The sequence below is a fragment of the Tachyglossus aculeatus genome, chromosome 17 (genome assembly GCF_015852505.1).
Source record: "Tachyglossus aculeatus isolate mTacAcu1 chromosome 17, mTacAcu1.pri, whole genome shotgun sequence".
Taxonomy (NCBI): Eukaryota; Metazoa; Chordata; class Mammalia; order Monotremata; family Tachyglossidae; genus Tachyglossus; species Tachyglossus aculeatus.
In genome coordinates, this window is record NC_052082.1 from 22,739,059 (window position 1) to 22,753,353 (window position 14,295).

Sequence of the window (14,295 nt, forward strand, 5' to 3'; positions counted from 1 at the left end):
ACTTAATGAGACCGTGAGAGGAATTGGTATAGAAAAGGAAGAAAAAATGCCAGAAAGGTAGTAAATCGGAAAGAGGTGGCCCTGTGTCCCTAGATGTCATCTTGTTTAATTAAAAACTGCTTAGCTTCCATCTCGTTCAATATTTGTAAAATTCCACCCCAAGTCTATTTTCTCATAAGGGATTTATCAATATTATCATTCTACAATGGACTAATTAAATTTGGCAAGGGCTTTTCTTTTTAGGGAGACAACCTCAGTCCCCAAAATGTTCCAATTCTTTGGGTGTGACACATCTCAGCAGTTCCTCTTGGAAGGGACTCTGAATAGGAGAAAGCCTTTGGGGAATATCACCCACTTTAGAGACCATCTAACCTACAGCATTCTTGTTGAAGGGTTCAAGACCAAGAAACCATTTCCACAACTATAGAAGTCCACAAGATTCAAATCCCAAGCCGATTCAATGTATCAGGACAACAAGTTCTCAAAAATGCAAGTCTAAAGAGACTCAGTCCTCACACTACTGGCCGACTAGTGAGCCCGCTGTTGGGTAGGGACCGTCTCTATATGTTGCCAACTTGTACTTCCCAAGTGCTTAGTACAGTGCTCTGCACACAGTAAGCACTCAATAAATACGACTGAACGAAGAAGCCTGGAGGGTTAGTCTCCTCGACCTGTGGAAGTACTCCAGAGCAACGAGCAAACCAAACGAAACCAAACGATGAAACTAAACTGCAACTTCTACAGCCAGCCTTTACTGCTTCCTGGTACCAAGAAGTGTCACCGAGCCTTGGGTTCATTCAAATTTCAACAGAGGACACCATACAAGCAACTAGTAAAGGAGCGCAAAAATTAAAATAGCTTCCAGTTTGCCACAGTAGAAAGGGATGGAAAGGGGAGTGGGTTCGAAATGTCATAGGCATGGGATAGGGTACTTGTATACCTTTTTAAATTTGGAAATTCAACTCCTCCCTCTAATCCCGGTTCAGGGACACTAAAGTGGTTCCCTCAAAAAAATGGCCTCCACTTTCATCCTCTCCCTGTTGCAATTAACAAACGATCACCATCGGTGAACATTAAGATCGATTAATATCCGAGGGCCTATTGAATGTGTGAAATTCTACGGCACAGTTGGTGCTTGCCCATTCAAAGCTGGAGAGCCAGGCAGAGTTAGCTTTATTTAGGACAGATTCAGAATACCACTCAAAAGTGAACGGTTGTCAAACAAGGTAAGCCTACATGCCAACAGTGTGTACAGTGCTCTGCACACAGTAAGCGCTCAATAAATACCATTGATTGATTGATGCCAACTCCATGGGGGCAGAGAGGTAACTGCTCCGTGAATTTCCAACTGTGGGGAAGTAAAGCCACCGCTTTCACTGCCCACTTCTTCGGGCAGGACTCTCTGTCTCACTCATCCCAAATCCGTCACAAGGCCTAAGAGGTCCTGAGTAGGGCTGAAGTGAACTCGGAGGCTGCGAAGACCCCCAAAGGGGTGTCTGGCCCATTATTTCTTTCATGAATTCCAGTCATTTCCAAGCCCCTTCTCTCTCAGCCACTTCTCCTTTTCAACCCCCTACTCTCAAAATTCAAAACTGGCACCTATGAATGTAGGGTGCAAGCAGTGTGCCCCAATAAGAGGAGAGGTAGACCTGGACGACAAATCAACCCGCACAACTTAAGGTGTAAGCTACACTCTAGACCGCCTCACCCAACAAAATCATCAGCGACTCAAGTTGCGGAATCCACGATATTTACACTAAAAAGCAGGTAACACATAGCTTGACTAGCCTGGGTTTTAACTCTGATGGGATGACATTATTTATTTTACTTGTACATATCTATTCCATTTATTTTATTTTGTTAGTATGTTTGGTTTTGTTCTCTGTCTCCCCTTTTTAGACTGTGAGCCCACTGCTGGGTAGGGACTGTCTCTATATGTTGCCAACTTGTACTTCCCAAGCGCTTAGTACAGTGCTCTGCACACAGTAAGCGCTCAATAAATACGATTGATTGATTGATTGACTGAGAATAAGAAAACCCCCCCAAATTGGGAGCACGGATGGAGGCAGATAAACCTTTACAATATCAGGATTATTTCTGGTAAATTAACTTTCCATTTCTGAAAGTGATGAATAAATAGTCTTTTGTGGCCAGAGCGGCAGAAAAATAAAAAACAATGAAAACTTAGTGACCCTTTAGAGACACAAAGCAAAAGAATTATGTAGCATAATATTCTATTTGGAAAAATTTAAAAAAGCCCAGAATTTCCTGGCGCTTGTGTCACTTTGGGAAACTTCCCAACAATGGTTTCTTTTGAATTGGCCTTTTTTACACAACGGGACAAAACTACTCCAGAAGGTTAAGAAATCTCCGCTTCAGAGTCGTACGTGTGCCCGTCTGACAAATCTAATAAATAGCTAGACAGCTGCCACTCTAAAACCGACTGCCCTTATAGTGTGTATATATACATATATATATATATATATATATATATATATACACACACAAGCGCTCAGTACAGTGCTCTGCACACAGTGAACGCTCGAGAAATACGACAATGAATACTGAGTCTCTCCCCGTTTTAAAGCAACCCTGTTAAATATGCAGTTTGGGAATTACGAGGCCAGTAGGAGTTTCCTCGAAAATGCTTTAAAAAAATGAAAAAAAAGACAGAACAAAATGATGTTTGGGTGCCGAATGCAGCAAGGGTAATAAAAGGTAAACCCACCCGGGATGAAAATCATGATTATTCGCAGGAAACCAGCAACCATTCATCACACCAGTCGTATTTATTGAGTGCTTACTGTGTGCAGAAGAAAGCAGCGTGGCTTAGTGGCGAGAGCCCGGGCTGGGGAGGCCAAGGTCCTGGGTTCTAATCCCGGCTTCGTAGGGACTGTCTCTATATGTTGCCAATTTGTACTTCCCAAGCGCTTAGTACGGTGCTCTGCACATAGTAAGCGCTCAATAAATATGATTGATGATGATGATATCTACTGCGTGACCTTGGGCAAGTCACTTAATTTCTCTGAGCCTCAGTTCCCTCATCTGCAAAATGGGGTTGAAGACTGCGAGCCTCACGTGGGACAACCCGATCACCTTGTTCCACCCCACCCCCACCCCAGGCGCTTAGCACAGTGCTTGGCACATAGTAAGCGCCTTCATCGCATAGTAAGCGCTTAACAAAGACCATCGTTATTAATGCTGGATTACTAAACCCTGGAGTGGAGTTTTCTCCCTGAAATGTGACTTTGTCGGGGGGGGGGGGGGGGGGGGGGGGGGGGAGGAGAGGGAGGGAGGCATGAGAGCCCAGGCTTGGGAGTCAGAGGTCATGGGTTCCAATCCCGCTCCACCACTTGTCTGCTGTGTGACCTTGGGCAAATCACTTCACTTCTCTGAGCCTCTGTTCCCTCATCTGCAAAACGGGGATGAAGACTGTGAGCCCCACGTGGGACAACCCGATCACCTTGTATCCCTCCCCCCCGGCGCTTAGCACAGTGCTTGGCACACAGTAAGCGCTTAATAAATACCATTATTATTATTATTGTTATGACTATTCTCTAAGCCTCAGTTTCCTCATCTATAAAATGGGGATGAAGACAGCGAGCCCCCCGTGGGACAACCCGATCACCTTGTATATCTTCCCCGGCGCTCAGCACAGTGCTCGGCACATAGTAAGCGCTTAATAAATGCCACTATTATCATTATCATTCTCTGAGCCTCAGTTCCCTCATCTATAAAATGGGGATGAAGACTGCGAGCCCACCGTGGGACAACCCGATCACCTTGTATCCCTCCCCTGGCGCTCAGCACAGTGCTCGGCACATAGTAAGCGCTTAATAAAATGCCACTATTATCACTATTACTCTCTGAGCCTCACTTCCCTCATCCATTAGTAAGGACTTACTAAAACGCCACCATTATTGTTATTATTCTCCGAGCCTCACTTTTCTCATCCGTAAAATGGGGATGAAGACTGCGAGCCCCACGTGGGACAACCCGATCACCTTGTATCCCTCCCCCGGCGCTCAGCGCAGTGCTTGGCACATAGTAAGCGCTTAACAAAGCCCACCGTTATTACTGTTGGATTTCTAAGCGGCAGAGTGGAGTTTTCTCCCTGAAACATGACTGGGGGGGGGGGGCGGACGTGAGAGCACAGGCTTGGGGGTCAGAGGTCATGGGTTCTAATCCCGACTCTACCACTTGTCTGCTGTGTGACCTTGGGCAAGTCACTTCACTTCTCTGAGCCTCAGTTCCCTCACCCGTAAAATGGGGATGAAGACTGCGAGCCCCACGAGAGACAACCCGATCACCTTGGATCCCTCCCCCGGCGCTCAGCACAGTGCTCGGCACGTAGTAAGCGCTTAATAAAATGCCACTATCATTATTATTATTATTCTCCGAGCCTCACTTCCCTCATCCATAAAATGGGGATGAAGACTGAGAGCCCCACAGTGCTTGGCACATAGTAAGCGCTTAACAAAATGCCACTATTATTATTATTCTCTGAGCCTCAGTTCCCTCATCTAATAAATGCCATTATTATTATTATTATTACCTGTAAAATGGGGATGAAGACTGCGAGCCCCACGGTGCTCGGCACATAGTAAGCGCTTACTAAAATGCCACTATTATCACTAGTATTCTCCGAGCCTCACTTTTCTCATCCGTAAAATGGGGATGAAGACGGCGAGCCCCACGGTGCTCGGCACATAGTAAGCGCTTACTAAAATGCCACTATTATCATTATTATTCTCTGTGCCTCAGTCCCCTCATCCGTAAAATGGGGATGAAGACTGCGCGCCCCACGGTGCTCGGCACATAGTAAGCGCTTACTAAAATGCCACTATTATCATTATTACTCTCCGGGCCTCAGTCCCCTCATCCGTAAAATGGGGATGAAGGCGGCGAGCCCCCCGTGGGCCAAGCCGACTGTGCCTCGGTTCCCTCATCCGTAAAATGGGGATGAAGACTGCGAGCCCCACGTGGGACAACCCGATCACCTTGTATAGGGATAGGGATATAGGCTCACTTCTCTGAGCCTCAGTTCCCTCATCTGTAAAATGGGGATGAAGCCGGCGAGGCCCACGGTGCTCGGCACACAGTAAGCGCTCACTAAAATGCCACTATTATCATTATTACTCTCCGAGCCTCAGTTCCCTCATCCGTAAAATGGGGATGAAGGCGGCGAGCCCCCCGTGGGCCAAGCCGACTGTGCCTCGGTTCCCTCATCTGTAAAATGGGGATGAAGACTGCGAGCCCCCCGTGGGCCAACCCGACTGTGCCTCAGTTCCCTCATCTGTAAAATGGGGATGAAGCCGGCGAGGCCCACGGTGCTCGACACATAGAAAGCGCTTAATAAAACGCCACCATTATCATTATTATTCTCCGGGCCTCAGTCCCCTCATCCGTAAAATGGGGATGAAGGCGGCGAGCCCCCCGTGGGCCAACCCGACTGTGCCTCGGTTCCCTCATCCGTAAAATGGGGATGAAGGCGGCGAGCCCCCCGTGGGCCAACCCGACTGTGCCTCGGTTCCCTCATCTGTAAAATGGGGATGAAGACGGCGAGCCCCACGGTGCTCGGCACATAGTGAGCGCTTACTAAAATGCCACTACTATCATTATTACTCTCCGGGCCTCAGTCCCCTCATCCGTAAAATGGGGATGAAGGCGGCGAGCCCCCCGTGGGCCAACCCGACTGTGCCTCAGTTCCCTCATCTGTAAAATGGGGATGAAGACTGCGAACCCCCGTGGGCCAACCCGACTGTGCCTCGGTTCCCTCATCTGTAAAATGGGGATGAAGCCGGCGAGGCCCACAGTGTTCGGCACATAGTAAGCGCTTAATAAAACGCCACCATTATCATTATTATTCTCCGGGCCTCAGTCCCCTCATCCGTAAAATGGGGATGAAGGCGGCGAGCCCCCCGTGGGCCAAGCCGACTGTGCCTCGGTTCCCTCATCCGTAAAATGGGGATGAAGACTGCGAGCCCCACGTGGGACAACCCGATCACCAGGGATAGGGATATAGGCTCACTTCAATGAGCCTCAGTTCCCTCATCTGTAAAATGGGGATGAAGACGGCGAGGCCCACGGTGCTCGGCACACAGTAAGCGCTTACTAAAATGCCACTATTATCATTATTATTCTCTGTGCCTCAGTCCCCTCATCCGTAAAATGGGGATGAAGGCGGCGAGCCCCCCGTGGGCCAAGCCGACTGTGCCTCGGTTCCCTCATCTGTAAAATGGGGATGAAGACTGCGAGCCCCCCGTGGGCCAACCCGACTGTGCCTCGGTTCCCTCATCTGTAAAATGGGGATGAAGCCGGCGAGGCCCACAGTGCTCGGCACATAGTAAGCGCTTAATAAAACGCCACCATTATCATTATTATTCTCCGGGCCTCAGTCCCCTCATCCGTAAAATGGGGATGAAGGCTGCGAGCCCCCCGTGGGCCAACCCGACTGTGCCTCGGTTCCCTCATCCGTAAAATGGGGATGAAGACTGCGAGCCCCACGTGGGACAACCCGACCACCAGGGATAGGGATATAGGCTCACTTCAATGAGCCTCAGTTCCCTCATCTGTAAAATGGGGATGAAGCCGGCGAGGCCCACGGTGCTCGGCACGTAGTAAGCGATTCTGCGAGCCTCAGTTCCCTCAGCGCTGCTCCGCGCATAGTAAGCGCTCAATGAATACGATCGATCGATTGATCGATCGATCGATTGATCGATTCCCCCCCGCCCTCACCGCTTGACGCGGATGATCTGGTCCCGCATGGGCTTGATGTCCTGGAAGCTCTGCTGGTTGACGAGGCTGTAGACGAGGATGAAGCCCTGGCCGTTCTTGATGTAGAGGTCCCGCATGGAGGCGAACTGCTCGGTGCCGGCCGTGTCCAGGATCTCCAGCACCGACGGCGACGAGTCCACCTCGATCTCCTTGCGGTAGAAGTCCTCGATGGTGGGGTCGTACTTCTCGATGAACGTGCCCGTGACGAACTGGACGGTCAGGGCCGACTTGCCCACGCCGCCCGACCCCAGCACCACCACTTTGTACTCGCGCATCGTCGTCCCACGCCCGCCCCGACATAGACTCGCCGCCGCCGCCGCCGGACCGCCGGACCCGCCGGGACCCGCCGGGACCCGCCTCGGACGCGGGCACGAGCGCCGCGCGCCCGCCGGCGCGCCCCCGACCCGCAGTGCCGCCGCCCTCCCGCCCGCGCGGGCGTGCGCGTCCCCGCCCCGCAGGGCCCCCGGCCGCGCCGGCGTGCGCGCCCCCGCCCCGCAGTGCCCCCTGCCGTGCGTGCGCGCCCCCGCCCCGCAGTGTCCCCGGGCCGCGCGTGCGTGCGCGCCCCCGCCCCGCAATGGACCCGCCCCGCAGTGCCGCCGCCCGCGCGGGCGTGCGCGCCCCGCCCCGCAGTTCCCCCTGCCGTGCGTGCGCGCCCCCGCCCCAAAGTGTCCCCCGGCCGCTTGTGCGTGCGCGTCCCCGCCCCGCAGTGCCCACAGCCGCGCGTGGGTGCGCACCCCCCGCCCCGCAGTGCCCACAGCCGCGCGTGCGCGCCCCCGCCCCAAAGTGTCCCCCGGCCGCTTGTGCGTGCGCGTCCCCGCCCCGCACTGCCGCCGCCCGCGCGTGCGTTCCCGCCCCGCCCGCAGTTCTCCCTGCCGTGCGCGCGCACCCCCGCCCCGCGGTGTCCCCGGCCGCGCGTGCGTGCTCGTCCCCGCCCCGCAGTGTCGCCGTCCGCGCGTGCGCTCGGCCCCGCCCCGCAGTGTCCCCCTGCCGTGCGTGCGCGCCCCCGCCCCGCAGTGCCCCCGGCCGCGCGTGCGTGCGCGCCCCCGCCCCGCAGTGTCACCGCCCGCGCGTGCGTTCGGCCCCGCCCCGCTCTAGTAATAATGACCAATCGTATTTATTGAGCACTTACTGTGTGCAGAGCACTGTACTAAGCGCTCGGCAAGTACAAGTTGGCAACATATAGAGACAGTCCCTACCCAACAGTGGGCTCACAGTCTGGCATTTGTTAAGCGCTTACTACGTGCCAAGCACTGTTCTAAGCACCAGGGGGTTACAAGGGTCTCCCCCTTCTAGACTGTGAGCCCACTGCTGGGCTCCCCCGGGCCTGGAATGCCCCTAGTCCCTCTGCCCATCCGCCAAGCTAGCTCTCTTCCTCCCTTCAAGGCCCTGCTGAGAGCTCACCTCCTCCAGGAGGCCTTCCCAGACTGAGCCCCTTCTTTTCTCTCCCCCTCGTCCCCCTCTCCATCCCCCCGTCTTACCTCCTTCCCTTCCCCACAGCACCTGTATATATGGATATATGGTTGTACATATTTATTACTCTATTTATTTATTTATTTTACTTGTACATTTCTATCCTACTTATTTTATTTTGTTGGTATGTTTGGTTCTGTTCTCTGTCTCCCCCTTTTAGACTGTGAGCCCACTGTAGGGTAGGGACTGTCTCTATGTGTTGCCAATTTGTACTTCCCAAGCGCTTAGTACAGTGCTCAGCACATAGTAAGCGCTCAATAAATACGATTGATTGATTGATTGATAGGGACCGTCTCTATATGTTGCCAACATGTACTGCCCAAGCGCGGCAGTGCCGCCGGCAGCGCGTGCCATTCATTCATTCAATCGTATTTATTGAGCGCTTACTGTGTGCAGAGCACTGTACGAAGCGCTTGGGAAGTACAAGTTGGCAACATGTAGTGACGGTCCCTACCCAGCATTCATTCATTCATTCATTCAATCAATCGTATTTACTGAGTGCTTACTGTGTGCAGAGCCCTGTATGAAACGCTTGGGAAGTACAAGTTGGCAACATGTAGAGACGGTCCCTACCCAACAGTGGGCTCATTCATTCATTCAATCGTATTTACTGAGCGCTTACTGTGTGCAGAGCACTGAACTAAGCACTTGGGAAGTACAAGTTGGCAACATGTAGAGACGGTCCCTACCCAACATTCATTCATTCATTCGTTCATTCAGTCGTATTTACTGAGCGCTTACTGTGTGCACAGCACTGTACTAAGCACTTGGGAAGTACAAGTTGGCAACATGTGGAGACGGTCCCTACCCAACATTCATTCAATCAATCAATCGTATTTACTGAGTGCTTACTGTGTGCAGAGCACTGGACTAAGCGCTTGGGAAGTACAAGTTGGCAACATGTAGAGACGGTCCCTACCCAACAGTGGGCTCATTCATTCATTCGTTCATTCATTCAGTCATATTTACTGAGCGCTTACCGTGTGCAGAGCACTGGGACTAAGTGCTTGGGAAGTCCAAGTTGGCAACATCTAGAGACGTCCCTACCCAACATTCATTCATTGTCGTATTTACTGAGCGCTTACTGTGTGCACAGCACTGTACTAAGCACTTGGGAAGTACAAGTTGGCAACATGTGGAGACGGTCCCTACCCAACATTCATTCAATCAATCGTATTTACTGAGTGCTTACTGTGTGCAGAGCACTGGACTAAGCGCTTGGGAAGTACAAGTTGGCAACACGCAGAGACGGTCCCTACCCAACAGTGGGCTCATTCATTCATTCGTTCATTCATTCATTCATATTTACTGAGCGCTTACCGTGTGCAGAGCACTGGGACTAAGTGCTTGGGAAGTCCAAGTTGGCAACATCTAGAGACGTCCCTACCCAACATTCATTCATTCATTCATTGTCGTATTTACTGAGCGCTTACTGTGTGCAGAGCACTGGACTAAGCACTTGGGAAGTACAAGTTGGCAACATGTAGAGACGGTCCCTACCCAACATTCATTCTTTCATTCATTCAATCGTATTTATTGAGCGCTTACTGTGTGCAGAGCACTGTACGAAGCGCTTGGGAAGTACAAGTTGGCAACATGTGGAGATGGTCCCTACCCACATTCATTCATTCAATCAATCGTATTTATTGAGTGCTTACTGTGGGCAGAGCACTGTACTAAGCGCTTGGGAAGTACAAGTTGGCAAAATGTAGAGACGGTCCCTACCCAACAGTGGGCTCATTCATTCATTCATTCATTCATTCAATCGTATTTATTGAGCGCTTACTGTGTGCAGAGCACTGAACTAAGCGCTTGGGAAATACAAGTTGGCAACATGTGGAGATGGTCCCTACCCAACATTCATTCATTCATTCATTCAATCGTATTTACTGAGCGCTTACTGTGTGCACAGCACTGGACTAAGCGTTTGGGAAGTACAAGTTGGCAACATGTAGAGACGGTCCCTACCCAACAGTGGGCTCATTCGTTCATTCATTCAATCGCATTTATTGAGCGCTTACTGTGTGCAGAGCGCTGTACTAAGCGCTTGGGAAGTACAACTTGGCAACATATAGACGGGGCCAACGGCAGGAGGAGGAGCCCGCCCCGTTGCCAAGGAAACCCGGGAGGGCGCCCCCCACTGGACACTACAGGTCGGGGGCGGGGCCAACGGCAGGAGGAAGAGCCCGCCCCGTTGCCGGGGAAACCCGGGAGGGCGCCCCCCACTGGACACTACAGGTCGGGGCGCGCACGCGCGTCCCCCGGGGGCGGGGCCAACGGCAGGAGGAAGAGCCCGCCCCGTTGCCAAGGAAACCAGGGAGCGCGCCCCCCCGCGGCCCCACCCGGCACTGCAGGTCGCACCGTGGCTCTGTGGAAAGAGCCCCGGTCTTTGGAGTCAGAGGTCATGGGTTCAAATCCCGATCCGCCAATTGTCAGCTGGGTGACTTTGGGCAAGTCACTTCACTTCTCTGGGCCTCAGTTCCCTCTTCTGTAAAATGGGGATGAAGACTGTGAGCCCCCCGTGGGACAACCTGATCACCCTGTAACCTCCCCAGCGCTTAGAACAGTGCTTTGCACATAGTAAGCACTTAATAAAAATGCCATTATTATTATTATTATTATTATTAACTTCTCTGGGCCTCAGTTACCCCATCTGTAAAATGGGGATGAAGACTGTGAGCCCCCTGTGGGACAACCTCATCACTTTGTAACCTCCCCAGATCTTTGAACACTGCTTTGCACATAGTAAGAGCTGAATAAATGCCATCGTTATTATTAGTATTATTAGTATTTGTGCTACGCTCCAGGCACTTTTCTAAACACTGGGGGGATACAAGCTAATCAGATTGTCCCACATGGGGCTCACAGTCTTCATCCCCATTTTCCAGATGAGGTCACTGAGGCCCAGAGAAGTTAATACTGGCCCAAAGTCACACAGCTGAAAAGCGGTTGAGCCGGGATCTGAACCCATGACCTCTGACTCCAAAGCCCATGCTCTTTCCACTGAGCCATGCTGCCTTTCTGAATGAACAAGTGCCTCAGTTACCTCATCTGTAAAGTGGGGATGAAGACTGTGAGCCCCCGTGGGACAACCTGATCACCTTGTAACATTCCCAGCACTTAGAACAGTGCTTTGCACATAGTAAGCGCTGAATAAATGCCATCGTTATTATTAGTGTTATTAGTATTTGTACTATGTTCCAGGCACTTTTCTAAACACTGGGGGGATACAAGGTAATCAGATTGTCCCACATGGGGCTCACAGTCTTCATCCCCATTTTCCAGATGAGGTCACTGAGGCCCAGAGAAGTTAATACTGGCCCAAAGTCACACAGCTGAAAAGCGGTTGAGTCAGGATTTGAACCCATGACCTCTGACTCCAAAACCCGTGCTCTGTCCACTGAGCCACGCTGCCTTTCTGAATGAGCAAGTGCCTCAGTTACCTCATCTGTAAAATGGGGATGAAGACTGTGCGCCCCCCGTGGGACAACCTGATCACCTTGTAACCTCCCCAGCGCTTAGAACAGTGCTTTGCACATAGTAAGCGCTGAATAAATGACATCGTTTTTATTAGTATTTGGACTATGTTCCAGGCACTTTTCTAAACACTGGGGGGATACAAGCTAATCAGATTGTGCCACATGGGGCTCACAGTCTTCATCCCCATTTTCCAGATGAGGTCACTGAGGCCCAGAGAAGTTAATACTGGCCCAAAGTCACACAGCTGAAAAGCGGTTGAGCCGGGATTTGAACCCATGACCTCTGACTCCAAAGCCCGTGCACTGTCCACTGAGCCACGCTGCCTTTCTGAATGAGCAAGTGCCTCAGTTCCCTCATCTGTAAAATGGGGATGAAGACTGTGCGCCCCCCCGTGGGACAACCTGATCGCTTTGTAACCTCCCCAGCGCTTAGAACAGTGCTTTGCACATAGTAAGCGCTTAATAAATGCCATCATTATTATTATTGTTACAAGTCGGCAAAATATAGAGACCGTCCCTACCCAACAACGGGCTCACAGTCTAGAAGCGCTTACTAGGTGCCAAGCACTGTTCTAAGCGCTGGGAGGATACAAGGTGATCAGGTTGTCCCGCGCTGGATTCACAGCCTTCATCCCCATTTTCTAGATGAGGCCACTGAGGCCCAGAGACGTTAAGAGACTGGCCCAAAGTCACACAGCTGACAAGTGGTGGAGTCGGGATTAGAACCCATAACCTCTGGCTCCCAAACCCGGGCTCTAGCCACTGAGACACGCTTCTTCTCCAAATAATAATAATGGTATTTGTTCAGCGCTTACTATGTGCCAAGCACTGTTCTAAGCACAAATAATAATAATGGTATTTGTTAAGCGCTTACTATGTGCCAAGCACTGTTCTAAGCACTGGGGGGGATACCAGGTGATCAGGTTGTCCCACATGGGGCTCACAGTCTTCATCCCCATTGTCCAGATGAGGTCACTGAGGCCCAGAGAAGTTCAGAGAGTGGCCCAAAGTCACCCAGCTGACAAGTGGCGGAGGCGGGATTAGAACCCAAGACCTCTGGCTCCCAAGCCTGGTCTCTTGACAGTGAGTCAAACTGCTTGCCTTATCCCTTATCCGTTTTAGACTGTGAGCCCACTGTTGGGTGGGGACTGTCTCTATACGTTGCCAATTTGTACTTCCCAAGCGCTTAGTACAGTGCTCTGCACATAGTAAGCGCTCAATAAATACGATTGATGATGATGATGATCCCGACGCCTGAGGATGATACCCCACCCCCTCCCGCCGGGGACACCCAGACTGCTGTTCTCAGGCCTTTCATTCATTCATTCAATCGTATTTATTGAGCGCTTACTGTGTGCAGAGCACTGTATTAAGCGCTTGGGAAGTACAAGTTGGCAACGTATAGAGACGGTCCCTACCCAACAGCAGGCTCACAGTCTAGAAGGGGGGAGCCAGACAACCAAAACATATTAACAAAATAAAATAAATAGAATATGTACAAATAAAATGAACAGAGTAATAAATACGTACAAACATATATACATATATACAGGATACAGGCCCCGCCTTTTTCCTCTCCTCCTCCTCCTCCCTCCCTCCCTCTAGCACTGGGGTATATTTGTGCATATTTATTACTCTGTTTATTTGATTAATGATGTGTATATAGCTATAATTCTACTAAGCCCCTCCTTTTTCCTCTCCTCCTCCTCCTCCTCCCTCCATCATTTATTCATTTCATTCATTCAATCGTATTTATTGAGCGCCTACTGTGTGCAGAGCACTGTACTAAGCGCTTGGGAAGTACAAGTTGGCAACATCTAGAGACGGTCCCTACCCAACAGCGGGCTCACAGTCTAGAAGGGGGGAGACAGACAACCAAACAAAACATATTAACAAAATAAAATAAATAGAATATGTACAAATAAAATAAATAGAGTAATAAATACGTACAAACATATATACATATATACAGGATACAGGCCCCGCCTTTTTCCTCTCCTCCTCCTCCTCCCTCCCTCCCTCTAGCACTGGGGTATATTTGTACATATTTATTACTCTGTGTATTTGATTAATGATTTGTATATAGCTATAATTCTACTAAGCCCCGCCTTTTTCCTCTCCTCCTCCTCCTCCCTCCCTCATTCATTCATTTCATTCATTTAATCGTATTTATTGAGCGCTTACTGTGTGCAGAGCACTGTACTAAGCGCTTGGGAAGTCCAAGTTGGCAACATACAGAGACGGTCCCTACCCAACAGCGGGCTCACAGTCTAGAAGGGGGGAGACAGACAACCAAACAAAACATATTAACAAAATAAAATAAATAGAATATGTACAAATAAAATAAATAGAGTAATAAATACGTACAAACATATATACAGGATACGCGCTCCGCCTTTTTCCTCTCCTCCTCCTCCTCCTCCCTCCCTCCCTCTAGCACTGGAGTATATTTGTACATATTTATTACTCTGTTAATTTGATTAATGATGTGTATGTTGCTGTAATTCTACTGAACCCCGCTTTTTCCCTCTCCTTCTCCTCCTCCCTCCCTTATTCATTCATTTCATTC

The 14,295-nt window shown here is 50.6% G+C and overlaps 1 protein-coding gene across 1 annotated transcript in view; it reads right to left on the reverse strand.

The window, feature by feature from the left end:
* Nucleotides 1–7,128, reverse strand: part of RAP2A (RAP2A, member of RAS oncogene family) — a 36,737-nt gene extending 29,609 nt beyond the window's left edge. Inside the window, exon 1 of the mRNA XM_038759126.1 lies at nt 6,739–7,128. Within this exon, the coding sequence (XP_038615054.1) occupies nt 6,739–7,052 (314 nt within the window). The 5' untranslated portion in view covers nt 7,053–7,128. The remainder of the gene's footprint in view (nt 1–6,738) is intronic.
* Between the last annotated feature and the right edge of the window lie 7,167 nt (nt 7,129–14,295).